A 14450-nucleotide genomic window follows, 5' to 3' on the forward strand; every position below is an offset into this window, starting at 1 on the left:
ATTTCCCACCAACCTGGAGCTAGCAATTGTAGTCAGGACTGGGCCCAATTTGTTCTTCCTCAGAGGCCAAAATAGGCCTGGAAAGGGCCTCCCCCCCATCTGTTCCTGACAGAAGGAAATTTGGTTGCTTAGCAGCAGCCATTGCCTTACAGCTTCCCCAGTGGCCCAGCATGTGGGAGAGGAGCTGATTCAACCAATGGGAGGTAAGTACAGTTGAGTGGTGTTTGACATGCCAATGGCTTATGGGCCAGTGGGAGACTGACAAGTGCCAGCACACAGGGGTTTCATATATATATATATATATAGCGAGAGAGAGAGAGAGCGCATATTGTGTTTGACAGATTTTCCTCATAATGGGTTTTGGAGGGGGGATCATTTCTGAACACTGCAGAGGTTTTCTAACAACAGAATTATGGTAGGATAAGCAATTACTACTAACCTTTTTCTTTATCAGTTTGGCATTTTGTGCAGCTTCCACTGGTGTTTCTTGAACACATGCCTGTTTATTGTATTATTTTGTTTTCAAAACGTTCCTCATATTTAGTTCACTCCTTAACGGTGCATGCCTCCATTTTTACTTAAACCATTAGGAGAAGCCACTTTTGTATGAATCAGCAAGGCGAAAAGAAAAGGATCTAGTGTCAAAAGAAGTAGAGAAATTCCGCGGCTCCATTCAGGCACTTTGTCGGAGCGCTCTGCCTCTTGGAAAACTCATGGATTATATTCAGGAAGATATGGATGCCATTAAGAATGAGTACCACATGTGGAAGAATGAAAACAAGCAGCTTGCGGAAGCCCTGCAGAAGGAACAAAGGTGAGTATGTTGAGAACTGTCACGTAAAACATTGGTTATTACGAAGTAAACTGCATGTGCATGTGTGAAGTGCTGTCAAGTTGCTTCTGACTTACGGCTACCCTATGAATTAACTCCAGAACGTCCTATCGCTAACAGCCTTCTCAGGTCATACCAACTGAGAGCCAAGGCTTCCTTGATGGAGGCAATCCATCTCATGTTGGTTCCTCTTTTCCTGCTGCCTTCAACTTCTCCTAGCATTACTGTCTTTTCCAGTGACTCTTTGTCTTCTCCTAATGTGACCAAAATATGATAGCCTCACTATTTAGTCATTTTCGCTTTTAGGGAGATTGATTTGATCTAGAGCTCACTTATTTGTCTTTTTGGCGGTTCACATTATCCGTAAAACTCTTACAAGTTAGGTTTAAATTAATAGGGTTTTTTAAAAAATCAGAGTCTTTGGGAAGACAGTGGATGTGCAGAGCTGCAGGGGGAAACAGGAAGTACCTTCAAAAAATAGAAATACCTTACCCTTGTTGAAAAATGTGGGGGGAGGTAGGTATTTGCTTTTCCTACTGAAGCAGCACAAGGGAAGATTTGTGTGCATTTGCAAGGTACTGGGGAACTCCAGAGTAGGCCCGGAAGGCTCACACACATCACTGCCTCCAGGGAACATGCCACAGTATTCAGCAGAAAATACACAAGTAAATGTTTGTGTCTCTCCAGGCTAATGGAAAGCTCCCAGGCTTCTGATCCAAGACCTCAGGAAGTTGGGCAGTGTTGCCCTCAAAACAGCACGATATTGGGCTATGTCATAATTATCGTGTATATCTATCTATCTATCTATCTATCTATCTATCTATCTATCTATCTATCTATCTATCTATCTATCTATCTATCTATCTATCTATCTATCTATCTATCTATCTATCAGCGCAAGTGACTGGGTGCTTTCCAGCTCTCCCATTCACTTGTGGTGCTCTCTGCATCACTCATTTGCCCATCAACCACCATTCAACTGTACTTATATCCTATTGGCTTGGTTCACTCCTTTCCCCCACCCACTGTCAGCCCAGCCACATCTTCCCTGGCCAAAAAAAAAAGCTTGTCTCTCCTCAGGTAGTGGCAAGTCTGGAAGGCGGTGGCCATCCAGAGGAGGCCTGGGCCGCATGAAGAGGCTGTTGTTGCCACCTGGGTGGCCGGTCTGGGGAAAGTGCCTTTGTGTCTTATTGGCCCATGTCCATTTCCCTCAGTGGCTGTTGTGAGGCACCATAGTATTCAAGCTTGGTTCTGTCAGTGAAAGGTAGTGGGAGGAGGCCCTTTCCAGGCCTGTTTTGGCCTTTGAGGGAGCAGCAGCCCCCTTACGACAATCAGTGTGACGCATCAGTTAGTGCTTCAGAGCCAGGTTCTTGCTGTGGAAGCTGACTGGATGATTTCAGACCAATCAGACTTTCAGCTTAATCTACCTCACACGGTTGTTGTGCAGATCAAAAGGGGAGAGGAGAATGCTGTAAGCTGCTTTGGTTCCCCCCCTACTGTGGAGAAAGACTGTCCTTTTCCTAGGTAGAGGCTGTCCAATGCTGTGTTGTACAGTGGCCAAAACCCAGGTGTCATCAGGAGGTCCCCCAGTGGGGATGCTTCTTTTAGCACTACTATGTTGCTTGTTGCTTGACTATACTTAGCTTTTCCTCATTTGTGTGATGCACAGAAACCACAAAGTTTTTAAAAAATCCATTGCAGGTAAATAACTTTTTAACAGTTTTTTAAAAAAAATACTTCTGCTTTAAACTGATGGTTTTACAATGAGATTGTCCAAATAAATTTCATTCAAGCTTTGCAGTTTTTACTGCTATGTTTTAAGCATGGGAGTGGCATCACATCTTTTCCTGATGCTATGAGAAGAGTATGTCTCATTAATAAACATTAGGAGTTTCCTCTCAGACATCCTGTTCTTTTTTTAAAGTTTGCTCTTCAAAAACACAGACAGCACATGTATTGCCAGTGTTCTGAAGCGGAAAACAAATTACTGAAATTGTATCTCATGCACACACACCAGCCAAATTTTGTGAAAATGCCCTTAAAAACAAATGAAACAAAATGAAAATGTAATTTTGACATATATACCGGTAATTCAAAATAAGCTTTTATGGGAACTCTTCCTCTCCAAACTTCATGCCATAGGCAAAACCTCAGGATAATCAGGGCTCATTTTGTAGCAGGAGCTCCTCTGCATATTATGCCACACGCCCCTGATGTAGCCAGTCCTCCAAGAGCTTACAGGGCTCTTAGTACAGAGTTGTGTGGCCTAATATGCAAAGGAGCTCCTGCTACAAAATGAGCCTGAGAATAATTATTTGAGTACATATGCCTTGAAGCATCTGTTCTTGTCCCTGCTTCAAGTATGCTTCACTATAGCTATGCAAAGAGTAATTTGCTGCTTATGTTCCTTACAGCATCACCGAAAGTGCTGTGGAACCACTAAAAGCAAAACTTCTCGAGCTGGACCAGTTGATCAAAGACGAGCAAGATAAGATTTGTGCTAAAAGTGCTATTGTTTTGAAGAACGATGAAAAAATTCGGAAGATGATTCTTAATATCAACTCAAGAAAGTGAACATTGTTAGAATAAAAGGCTGGAACTCTTCCCTCCCCACCCTACACTGCAGGAATGAAACAAAATCAGCTTGTATGCAAATAAAACCATTGCATACAATATCCTGTTCAATTTCAAATTCATATATTTATGTTAGTGGCACTGTGTAGCTGAAGCTGGCCGTTCATTCAGTGTAAATGGGAAACATCCATTTTAACCTTAGAGTGGTAGCGTTTTCTCCTGTCTGCAGAAGTCATTTTGCTGCATACCTGCTGATGAAGCTTATGCCTTTTATTTCTGGCGAATCTAAGACATTTCAAACAAACAGAAACTATTCTGCTGCTTTATTTATTTGACTTTGGGAAGGTTGCAGTTGAAGTGGCCAAAACACATCCTCATGCAGGCAAATCCATTGAGCAAACTTGTAAAGAAATCCTCGCGGACCAAGAAGCAAAGCTCTCTTTAACGCTGCTTCCTTGAAGTCACCTACAACCATCATAGATTTCAGTAAAGACCATGTCAAATGCAATCCAAACATCATCACAGAAGAGGGGAAAAGGCTGTTGATCAACACCCAAATTCCATGTGCATTGCCTTCATTTACTTGGAAATAATTAGTTTAAATGTATTCCCCCCCCCCCACTTAAATTTGGTCATGTATGTTTTTACATTAAAGTATTATGAGTATTAGTAATCAGCTTGCTGGCAGGCAGGAATGTGCATATGCCTCCCAATGCGCTTTTGAAGAGTCTATACTTGTCAGCACTGAATAATCTACAGTGGGACACAAACAATGTACACTGTGTGTAATTTGGAAGTATGTTAATGCTTCTGAAGTCACACCATTATTTCAGTTAATGTGTCTGGCATTTTGAACTCTTTTTCTAATGCATGCGATTTCAAAGACTTCACTGTCTTTGTACTTGCAGATCTACCATCTCTCTTTTCCAGAGGCATTTTCCTGGTGGTTTACTGGATGCTATGCAGGATTGTAAACTGATATTTCTACATTTTGGACAGTTTTGGAGAGGGTGGGGTGGAAAATCAAGGGTGGGGGATGTGTTCCACATAAACATACTTGCTTGGAATTTATGGTGAAGGATAGTTGCCTGAGCCATTTATTCAACAACACTTACTGCTTGCTTCTGTGTGTGCCGACTGGCCAAGTCTTGGCTCTTGCTTCTTTCTGGCCACTGGGATCCACTGACTGTGACGAGGCCACCCTAAACTGCTGCTGCAAGAAGCACTTCAGAAGTTTGCCCTTGCCACGTGGCAAAGTTCTGATCAGCCCATTTGGACAAAAAGATTTTGCAGTTTGAGAAAAGAATATACAGGTGGTAATTTGGGGGAACTGCCATGAGGCATCAGCATAGATGTTAGGTGTACGGATGCTGCAGTCTCTCTTGAAAACGCTTGGTACATACAGCAGCCGCTGCATTTGGACAATCGTACAGTTGCAACTTAATTCAGTATCTGAAATATCCTGTCGTGCTTCTGAATGGATCTGTATATGTGGTCAGGACTGGTTGTGTTAGAAGAAACAAGCGTATACTTTTGTGAGTAAAACAATGAACATCATAAAATGTAATTTGTATTATATGTTCTTTTTATATAAAATAATAAATGAGCTATTTTTTCCTAAAGATTAGCGGCGTTTGGATTGTACGGTTGTTTTGGAAGGTCATCGAAATGAGAAACTGACTTTGTTTTGTGACCTCGATATCAGCTCATTCTCACACACAACCAACCAGTCAAAGGGGCCACGTGTAGGATGGCAGTGCAGTGCAGAAGCTGAAGTGAGAATAAAGCTGAGCACTGGACTGGTAAGATGTTTAAGAGGAATATCTAGGTATACTGTTGGGGACCTAGATACTCTTTGGAACACACAAAGCTGCCTTCATATTGGACTGTCACCTGCTTGGACTGGCAGCAGCTTTCCAGGGTTTCCAGGTAGGGTCTAGGAGCATTTGAATTCAGGGCAGGCCTGACTTCCACAGTTATTTTAAAAGGCAGGTCCAGATGTGTCAGTCTAATGAAGAAGATCCCAGCTGAATCAGACGGACCAGTGGCCCATTTAGTCCAGCATCCTGTCTCACACAATGTCCAACAATGCAGGAAGGCATCCCTAAGCAATTCGTTTCGAGATTGAGCCTGGCTTTAGAAAATTAGGCAATTTGTGGTCTAATTTTGTCTACAATTAATATTTAAAAAATTCCTGAAAAGGAGGGTCCGGTTCCCCCCACCCTTACTTTGCTGTCTTCACTAGAAGGTGAGATAAGGACTCTGAGAATAATGCAAAAGGCAGATTGAGAAAGAGTGTGAAGTCATGAAAGCAGACGCAGAAAGCAGAAGTCATGAAAACAGATTATTGAATACTTCCATGTGCTCAATGTTGCAAATTTTAACTAAAAGTTTAAATTTGCTGCTAGCCCTTTCTGTTGCATTTGAAATTGCAGTTCCTTTTCTGTGTTACAAAACTTGAATCATGGGTGTCCAAAACTAAGATATGTGGTATGGGTGCAGGCACTGGTAGTCCACATTCAAGTACTGAGGGTATATTCACAATTTGCTTCAAGAAAACAAAAGCATTTACACTTTCCAATAATAATAAATATGTAGAACGAGTATGCCCAAGAGCACAAAGATATGCTAAGTTTTGATTATACGTTTTAATTTGATAAATTAGTAATATGTCTAGGGCAGATAAACAATTGACTTATATGCCAGTTCCTTCCTGAATTTCTGAAGACTTCTAAATGAAATAAAGGATCTATACCCATGGCTTCTAGAGAAGTTTTAAACCTAGGTTTACAAAGCACTCAGTTAACACTTATTCATTGTATCTGACCATCTGCAGGACTTTCCCAGCTGAGGATAAGCTTGCAAACTCATGCCAGAGTAAACTTAGAGTGCCACAAGCCTCTTTGTTGGTTTACCAAAATAAATCAATAATGGCTTCAGTGAGAGAGCAACATCCTCTGATGTTTGTATTCCATTTTAACACAATAGATTTGCACTCATCTTTCTCTGTCTCAGTTGTCACTTTACAAAACGACAGACACTTGAAGTGGCTCTTCTGCATGGAGAAGCAAGATCATGTGTTCCTGACAACATTACAAAATGGGGAATTCTGTTGTCCAAGACAGCTGCAGCTACTGTGTTCAAAAGGATAAAAGGGACACTTTAGTCTCCTTTCTTCAATCTAGCTTTTGTAGAACCCACCAAATCAATAGGCAGTGAGTGAAATGAATAAACTGCAGACAAACTTTGTAATGACATCAGCAGGGTTTCAATCTAAAGGTCAATAGAAGATTAGTTTTTACTATCTCTGGTAGCCAAAAAGATTAGAAAAAGAGAAACCTCTCATGGTATGAAAGTATTTAAAGCTAAAGAGTCATCCAGTTTTGAGGTCCAAAGCAAAAGATCGATAACAAATTAAGGCTATTGGATTTCAGAAGACTTTCTCTGAAGTTTCTGTCATTTCAGTGAGGGGTGCATCAAATCTGTTTCATTCATCTAATTCAAAAACAATTGAAGTACAAATGATGGAACCACCTTACTTAAGTTTTGAAGATGAAACAATGTCAGACTTTTTATTTTGGGAGAGAACAGACCAGCAAGATAGTTTTCAGCTTGGCGGTTCCCCTCCAGCAGGGAAGTCCTCCTCTTGGCTCCCCATCACTTGGCACTCCTTGGTTCCTGATGCTGAGATAGCATTCCCTGACCTAGGTGAGCAGATTCAGCAACTTGAGGGGAGTGCTGAACCGGACAGCTCCTCGCTGGTTCAATCTGATGATAGCACTCAGCTGTGGGACCATCACAAGTTTGTTGCAGCTCACTCTTACAGCCCGCAAAGATATGCAGCCAACGTGAGGGAAAGAAAGAGAATGCTCAGTATCAACTCTGCTTTTGATGTCCTTAGAGGCCATGTTCCAACTTTCCCATATGAAAAGCGTCTATCCAAAATTGACACTCTCAGGCTGGCAATCGCTTACATTGCATTGCTTAGTGATATCCTGACTACAGGATCTGACCCAAAATCTTATGTGCAGAAATGTATGAAAAATGGATATACAGGCCATCAGAACGCACGCTGGAACACAAGTGGTAAGTTAAAATTATTTTTTAATAAAAGATGTTTATGTTTAATTCAGTTTATATGCCGCCCTTCCTGCCAAGGCGGACTCAGGGCGGTTTACATTAAAAGGTTAATCTCAGAACTGACTTTGATTGGGAAGGAATGAAATCTGTAAAATTAAGTACTCCCCATAACATCACAGAATGTTTTCTCTCCTACACAAAAGGCTTGTTTTAATATATAATATAGTTGGAAAGATCATTAATGCTTCTGTATATTAACAAAGGGGCTGCTTTTTAGAAGAGCCCTTTAAAAATGCAGTGTTTGATGTGTCTCTGTGCTGTTGCTTCTGAGCTATGGCAGCCCTATGAATTAATATCCTCCAAAATGTCCTATCATTAATAGCCTTGCTCAGGTCATGCAAACTGAGGATCATGGCTTCCTTGATTGAGTCAATTCATCTCATGTTGGATCCTCCTCTTCTGCTGCTGCCTTCAACTTCCCCTAGCATTATAGTCCTTCCCAGTTACTCTTGTCTTCTAACGATGTGACCAAAGTACAACAACCCCCCATTTAGTCATTTTAGCTTCCAGGTGTGTCCCTGTGTCTAGCCATTTCATAGAAACGTACTGTTTTATAACTATCAGAAAACTTAGACTTGGGAAAATCTTGCTTTTCAAGGTGTTCCAAAATCTTGCTTTTTATAAATGCACCATGTACAAAATATCACTGCTGTAAAACTTATGAATGTATAGCTTCCCTAACTGAAAAGTTATTCTATTTTGTCTTCCATATGCCATTTATACTGAGTCCTTTTCTTTGTTTTGCAGCCACTTCAGGCTATAAAAATGTAGGAAGGAAAAAAAAACTCAAATAGGGAAAACCAATAGGATGATTTTTTAAATATTTGCCCTTGGCCACTGGGGTAAAGTTTTGCATCCTAGCATTTCTTCTACTATTCCATGTGCCATTCTTCTACTCCTCCCATGTTATTCTATATAATATTGGATCCAGAAGTCCCCAGTTAAAATTGCCACTGATTTAAGTGCTACCCTTTCAGCTTCAGCTCCATATTATAGTAAACCATGGTTACTGTCAAAATTACAAGAGAAGTTATGATATCAGCCATTAAATCCAAATAGGTCTTAATTATTAATAGTGGCCTGAAATCTACAGAACTTTAATTCAATCTCCTTTTTGGACATGGATCAAGACCATGTTAGTCTGTTGCTGCAAAATAGTAAAGAATCCAGTAGCACCTTTAAGGCTAACACCGCTTTGTCAGAGCGGTGCTTCTTAAAAGCTCAGCTACAATACAATTTGTTAGTCTTAAAGGTGCTACTGGACTTTACTTTTTTTAGAGATGGGATCCCTCAATAACCAGTGTAATATTTGGCCAGAGGAAAGCTAAAAATGAACATTAATTTTCATGTCCAATGTTTGATGAACTTTGCTGTCTAGTTTGATGTTACAGTTATTAATGGTAACCAAATTTTTGATAACAAAGGAGACTTTACCTGTATCTCAGGTATATTTCTAAATTTTCTCTTGGTTTTGCTTATGATAGCAATCATGCTACCTGACTTCTAGAACTACCGCTAGAGAATTACTATTTATCCTGGGTGAATAACAGTGAGAAATATTAATTTGTGCTCTTAGCATCTCCCACAGAGCCAGGAAATGGTCCTTAAATATGGCTCAGAAGACTGACAGTTCTGAAGTACCCAATTTTTGGGGACTTAAGAGAAATTATTATAAAGAGCCCTCCTGAGGCCTTATGTAACAATTATTTATTTTTATTCCTTTTTGGACAATAATGAAACAAAAGGGGGGGGGAATCTAAGCCTGACCCTCCCAGGTTTAATGCTTTATATGCCATAACTTAAAGCATTTATTTAAATGTTGAAAATAACTGCCCAGGGATTTCAACTGCAATATTTAGCCTATAAAGAAGAAGAAGATATTGGATTTATATCCCGCCCTCCACTCCGAAGAGTCTCAGAGCGGCTCACAATCTCCTTTACCTTCCTCCCCCACAACAGACACCCTGTGAGGTGGGTGGGGCTGGAGAGGCCTCTCACAGCAGCTGCCCTTTCAAGGACAACCTCTGCCAGAGCTATGGCTGACCCAAGGCCATGCTAGCAGGTGCAAGTGGAGGCGTGGGGAATCAAACCCGGTTCTCCCAGATAAGAGTCTGCACACTTAACCACTACACCAAACTGGCTCTCCCTAAACAATAAAAACAATACTGCCAGTGTAGATTCAGTGTAAAGTAGATGCCCACTGAAAACAGAGGCACAGTCCTGAAAAATCCCACTCTGTGTCAAAAGGTCACCCTGAGATATGCTAACAAAATGAGAAGTTAGTAGGCAGATAAAATGCTCTGCTCTTTTCCTTACTTTTACCAAAGGTTTTCTCTGACACAATATAACAAATTGTGAGAACAATTTAATAGCATTGAGTTTGTCTACATTAAAATACTTTCGCTAGTTTTTCCCAATAGTGTGTGTTTGCTAATGCTTTTTGCTGACGAAAATGTGAATGCTTACATGGATTCGGTGAGATTTGACATTGACCTCTTCTGAAGGGCATTTGCATCCTTGTGATTTTTCTTCCTTTTAATTAATTTTCTACCCTCTGCAGATCTGACAGCCCGCTTGTCCTGGGTCAAATGGGATTAAGAGAGCCATCAAATAAGAGAGAGCACTGGATTCTTCAAAGGATCTACCACCTATCATCAGCTGTTAAATTCTCCCTATTGCCAACATAAAACTTTAGGAAGCATCCCTGTGCACAGTTAGAATGCTTAAATAAAATTATTTTAATTGTTGTTAACCAACTGCTATTCTTCTCTTTCCCATTTTTCGTAGCATTTTACAGCACCTGCATGCTCAGGGGTGTCAAACATGCGGCCCGGGGGCCGAATCAGGCCCTCGGAGGGCTCCTATAAAGCTCTTGAGCAACTGGCTGTCATCTGCTTCCTTCTCCCTCTCTCTTACTTTGCAAGGCTTGCTCAATTGGCACAGCAGCAAAGTCTCTGTTTTCTCCATTGGCTGAGGCTCCTCCTTTGGGGAGGAAGGGGGGGAGAGAGCTTGCTTTGCCAGGCTCTTTCAATTACACAGTAGAGCTACTGAGCCAAGCCTCTCTTCCTTCTATTGGCTGAGGCTCCTCCACCTCCTGGCCCCTGAGGAAGGAGGGAAAGAGCCACAGCTTCCTTTGTCCAGTTTCCTGGATCCCATGGGAGGGATACAAAGAACTAACGTTTTAAGCATGCTTGATTTAAAGGTTTTTTTAAATCTTTAATTGTGTTTGTCTGTGTCCTTTATAAAGTTTATATCTCTGCTGCCTAATTTTAAATCGGTGCACATACTGCCTGGCCTGACATGGCTCAGCCCAACAAGGTCTCGTTTATGTCAGAGCCAGCCCTCAAAACAAATGAGTTTGACACCCCTGCTCTATATGGTCTTTGCTTAATTTTTAGCACTCTCCATTTTGTGGTAGTTGTCTGTATCTTTGTTATACAGCTGACATTACATAGCAGAAAACATTCAAATTAAAAAGTTTAATAACTAGTATAATCTCAAAAATTATTAAAGAACAATTTCACATGTAAACCTATAAATTGGGAATCAGTAGGAATTCTGTGGCCACCTTAAGGCCAAAGGTTATCCTTTGTGCTGTTGTAATGATGAGCTCTATATAGTCGTAGACTGCTTCCTGACATTACCACCATCAATTGTTGGAAAAGGCACATCATTTAAAATGTGGAAAGGACATTTGAGTTTTTAGAATTGCTATCCCCTACAATTAGGAGGTAGTTACTTGCACAACAGTTATGCTGTTTCTCCCAACAGAAACCACCAAGAAAGAGAGAGGCTTATAGTAAAATTCACTATGTTCCAGGTTTAATCCCAAAATTCCCTTTCCCCAAAGGATGTTCAGTCTCAGAGGTTATAAAGTGCCTTTTGGTGTAGTGGTTAAGTGTGCAGACTCTTTTCTGGGAGAACCGGGTTTGATTCTCCACTCCTCCACTTACAGCTGCTGGAATGGCCTAATATGCCAAGGAGTTCCTGCTACCAAAAAAAAACTAGTTATGGATATTTAGAAGGTTGCAGTGTATCACCTTTCATTTTGATCCTTGCTCAATCTGACATGTTTACGTATTTTGTATGTGATTTTTATATATTCTTACTCAACTTTAATATTCAATATGGCTGCTGAGACCACATGTTCCAACAGAAGGGGAAGGATGCAGCAGTTTACTCCCTTCAAAGAAGTATTTTAATCCTGAAGCTGAAGCTCAAATACTTTGGCCACCAAATGAGAAGAGAGCATTTGCCGGAGAAGATCCTGATGTTGGGAAAGACAGAAGGCAAAAGAAGAAGGGGACGGCAAAAGATGAGATGGCTGGACAGCGTTACTGATGTAACTAACACGAATTTGAGCAGCCTTTGGAGAATGGTGGGCTTGGCGTGACTTGGTCAATAGGGTTGCAAAGAGTCGGAATCGACTGTGCAACTGAACAACAACAAATAAGGGTGAAGAGAGAGGGAGCCAAAACCAAGAATGGAGGCTTTAACACCCAAGCAGCTGAGGGTGCTTTAAGTACTGGCTTGATGGTGGTGGTATTATCTAGAAAGAGAGAGTGAATGATGGAATGGAGAAAGAGAAGCCTTGCTGGCCAGGCAGCCCGGGATAGCTGCTTAGTTCTTTCACTCTGATGTGGGCAAAAAACAAATGCTTCCAAGCCCGGTGATATTCCCAGTCCTCTGAATACAGAGTTTCTATTTCGCCTTATGGCTAGTAGCCACTGACGGAACTCCATGAATTTGACTATCACCTTTTGAAGCCATTTAAACTGGTGGCTGTCACTACATCTTGTGGCAGGAGTTCCACAAGTTAATCACTCTGAGTGAACACAGAGGCATTGTTTTTGTGTTCATTTGTTGTTCTTCATCTTAATTGGGTTTCACTGAGTTCTAATATTTTGCAACAGGGGGGAAAAGATAACCCCTAAGTACTTCTATCCTGTGTTAAATGTTATAAATCTTTTTTCAAGTTTCGCTCTCAACCAGTTGTCATCTATGGAATTCCTTGCGGCCCTTGGCTTTAGAAGTTTAGCTGGGGGAAAACTGTTTCCTGCCTTTGGCTGCTTGTCCAGTCAGAAAGCCACTTTGCATCTTCTTAATTTCTGACAACTCTGCGGCAATTGACCTGGGATAAGGTTTTTAAAAAACTATTTCCTCTCCCCAAAACCTCAGTTTTTGCACAGCCCTCTCTTTGAAATAAGATCCCTAGAAAAACATTCACTCAGGAAAACCCTCCTGCTTTTCCAAAGGCATTCACACTTAGGAATTTTAAAACACAAAGACACACACACCCCTTAGGAAGGTGGAGAGGGAAGCAATTTCCCAATTTATACAAGGAATGATGATGATGACGACGACGACGATATTGGATTTATATCCCGCCTTCCACTCCAAAGAGTCTCAGAGCGGCTCACAATCTCCTTTATCTTCCTCCCTCATAACAGACATCCTGTGAGGTGGGTGGGGCTGAGAGGGCTCTCACAGCAGCTGCCCTTTCAAGGACAACCTCTGCCAGAGTTATGGCTAAATCAAGGCCATTCCAGCACGAGCAAGTGGAGGAGTGAGGAATCAAACCCAGGTCTCCCAGATAAGAGTCCGCGCACTTAACCACTACACCAAATTGGCTAGAATGGAACAAAGTTCTCGTTCTATTGTTTCTCTTTTGGATAGCTTGAGGACTAATGAAGATGAAGTGGAGAGGGAAGTACAACAGTTTCAAAGGAAGAGGAGTAAAAAGTCCCGGGAAGATGGAAGCCCAAACCCAAGCAAAAGGGGAAAGGAATCCAGCTCAAGTGCACCACAGTCCCACAAAGAACTCCAAAGCCAAAGGATTCTTGCTAATATCTGAGAGAGAGAAAGGACTCAGTCCCTTAATGAGGCTTTTGCAACCTTGCGGAAGACAATCCCAACATTACCTTCAGACAAACGCAGTAAAATCCAGACTCTTAAACTGGTTGCCAGGTGCATAGACTTCCTTTACCAGGTACTGGAGAGAGGTGAGCTGAGCACCAAGACTACCAGCTCCAATTGTGCAGCCCATGAGGAACTCAGTTATGCCTTTTTTGTGTGGAGGATGAATGGAATTTGGTCACTGTCTACCTAGCACTGACTAGTATCAGGGGAAATCAGCTGCCAGCATAGTAGGTAGCACTTTCTTTCTTTGGCTACTCATGGCCTCTGCTTTTGTATCTTTCATGGAGGCGACAAGCAAGTAACAGGGCAAATGTTACTGAATGGAGACACAGGGTCACACAATGGATTCCGAAGCCTTCAGACAAGTCACTAATTGCTCATACTTTTCTCTCTGTAAAACTGGACTAATAGTGGATGTTGCCTATTTAAGCAAATTGATGCTGGCTGTCTTCTGCAATTGTATAAGTTAGGAGTCTAATTTTTAAACATCATATTTTTATGCCAGGTTTAACATAAAACACAGATAATATCCAAACTATGCCTAAGCTAAGCAGGGTCAGTACTTGGACCATGAAGGAAGGCTCTGCAGAGGAAGGCAATGGCACACCACTTCTGCTTCTCACCTGCCTTGAAAGCTTCATGCCCAAGCTTCTCAACAGATATAAACATCTGTTTGCAGGGGTGGAATTCTAGCAGGACTCCTTTGCATATTAGGCCACACCTCATGATGTAGCCAATCCTCTAAGAGCTTACAAGGCTCTTTTTTATAAGCTCTTGGGGGATTGGCTACATCAGGGGGCGTGGCCTAATATGCAAAGGAGATTGTGCTAGAATTCCGCCCATCTGTATGTAACTAGTGATAAAAGACTGAGCAAAGTGAGAGCCTCTAATTCTGGAATTTGCAGGTCCTCGTTGGTTGCCAAGGAGAACATTAGGGAGACGTTGATGGTAGGATGAATGGGTGATGGATGATGTGATTGGTGTG

General features: G+C 41.5%; 2 protein-coding genes and 1 pseudogene across 2 annotated transcripts in view; all 3 read left to right on the forward strand.

Annotated features, from left to right (window-relative positions):
* TRAF3IP1 (TRAF3 interacting protein 1) overlaps positions 1 to 5028 on the forward strand; it is a 30192-nt gene extending 25164 nt beyond the window's left edge. Inside the window, exons 15-16 of the mRNA XM_060232579.1 lie at positions 591 to 814; positions 3247 to 5028. Of these exons, the coding sequence (XP_060088562.1) occupies positions 591 to 814; positions 3247 to 3406 (384 nt within the window). The 3' untranslated portion in view covers positions 3407 to 5028. The remainder of the gene's footprint in view (positions 1 to 590; positions 815 to 3246) is intronic.
* A 1938-nt stretch (positions 5029 to 6966) lies between these two features.
* Positions 6967 to 10297, forward strand: LOC132589020 (helix-loop-helix protein 13-like). Its single transcript, XM_060261552.1, has 2 exons — positions 6967 to 7492; positions 10107 to 10297. The coding sequence occupies exons 1-2, from the start codon at positions 6967 to 6969 to the stop codon at positions 10142 to 10144; spliced, it is 564 nt and encodes a 187-aa protein (XP_060117535.1). The 3' UTR covers positions 10145 to 10297.
* A 2884-nt stretch (positions 10298 to 13181) lies between these two features.
* On the forward strand, positions 13182 to 13655 carry LOC132585997 (twist-related protein 2-like; annotated as a pseudogene).
* The last annotated feature ends 795 nt before the right edge of the window (positions 13656 to 14450 follow it).

Source organism: Heteronotia binoei, chromosome 1, assembly GCF_032191835.1.
Source record: "Heteronotia binoei isolate CCM8104 ecotype False Entrance Well chromosome 1, APGP_CSIRO_Hbin_v1, whole genome shotgun sequence".
Lineage (NCBI taxonomy): Eukaryota > Metazoa > Chordata > Lepidosauria > Squamata > Gekkonidae > Heteronotia > Heteronotia binoei.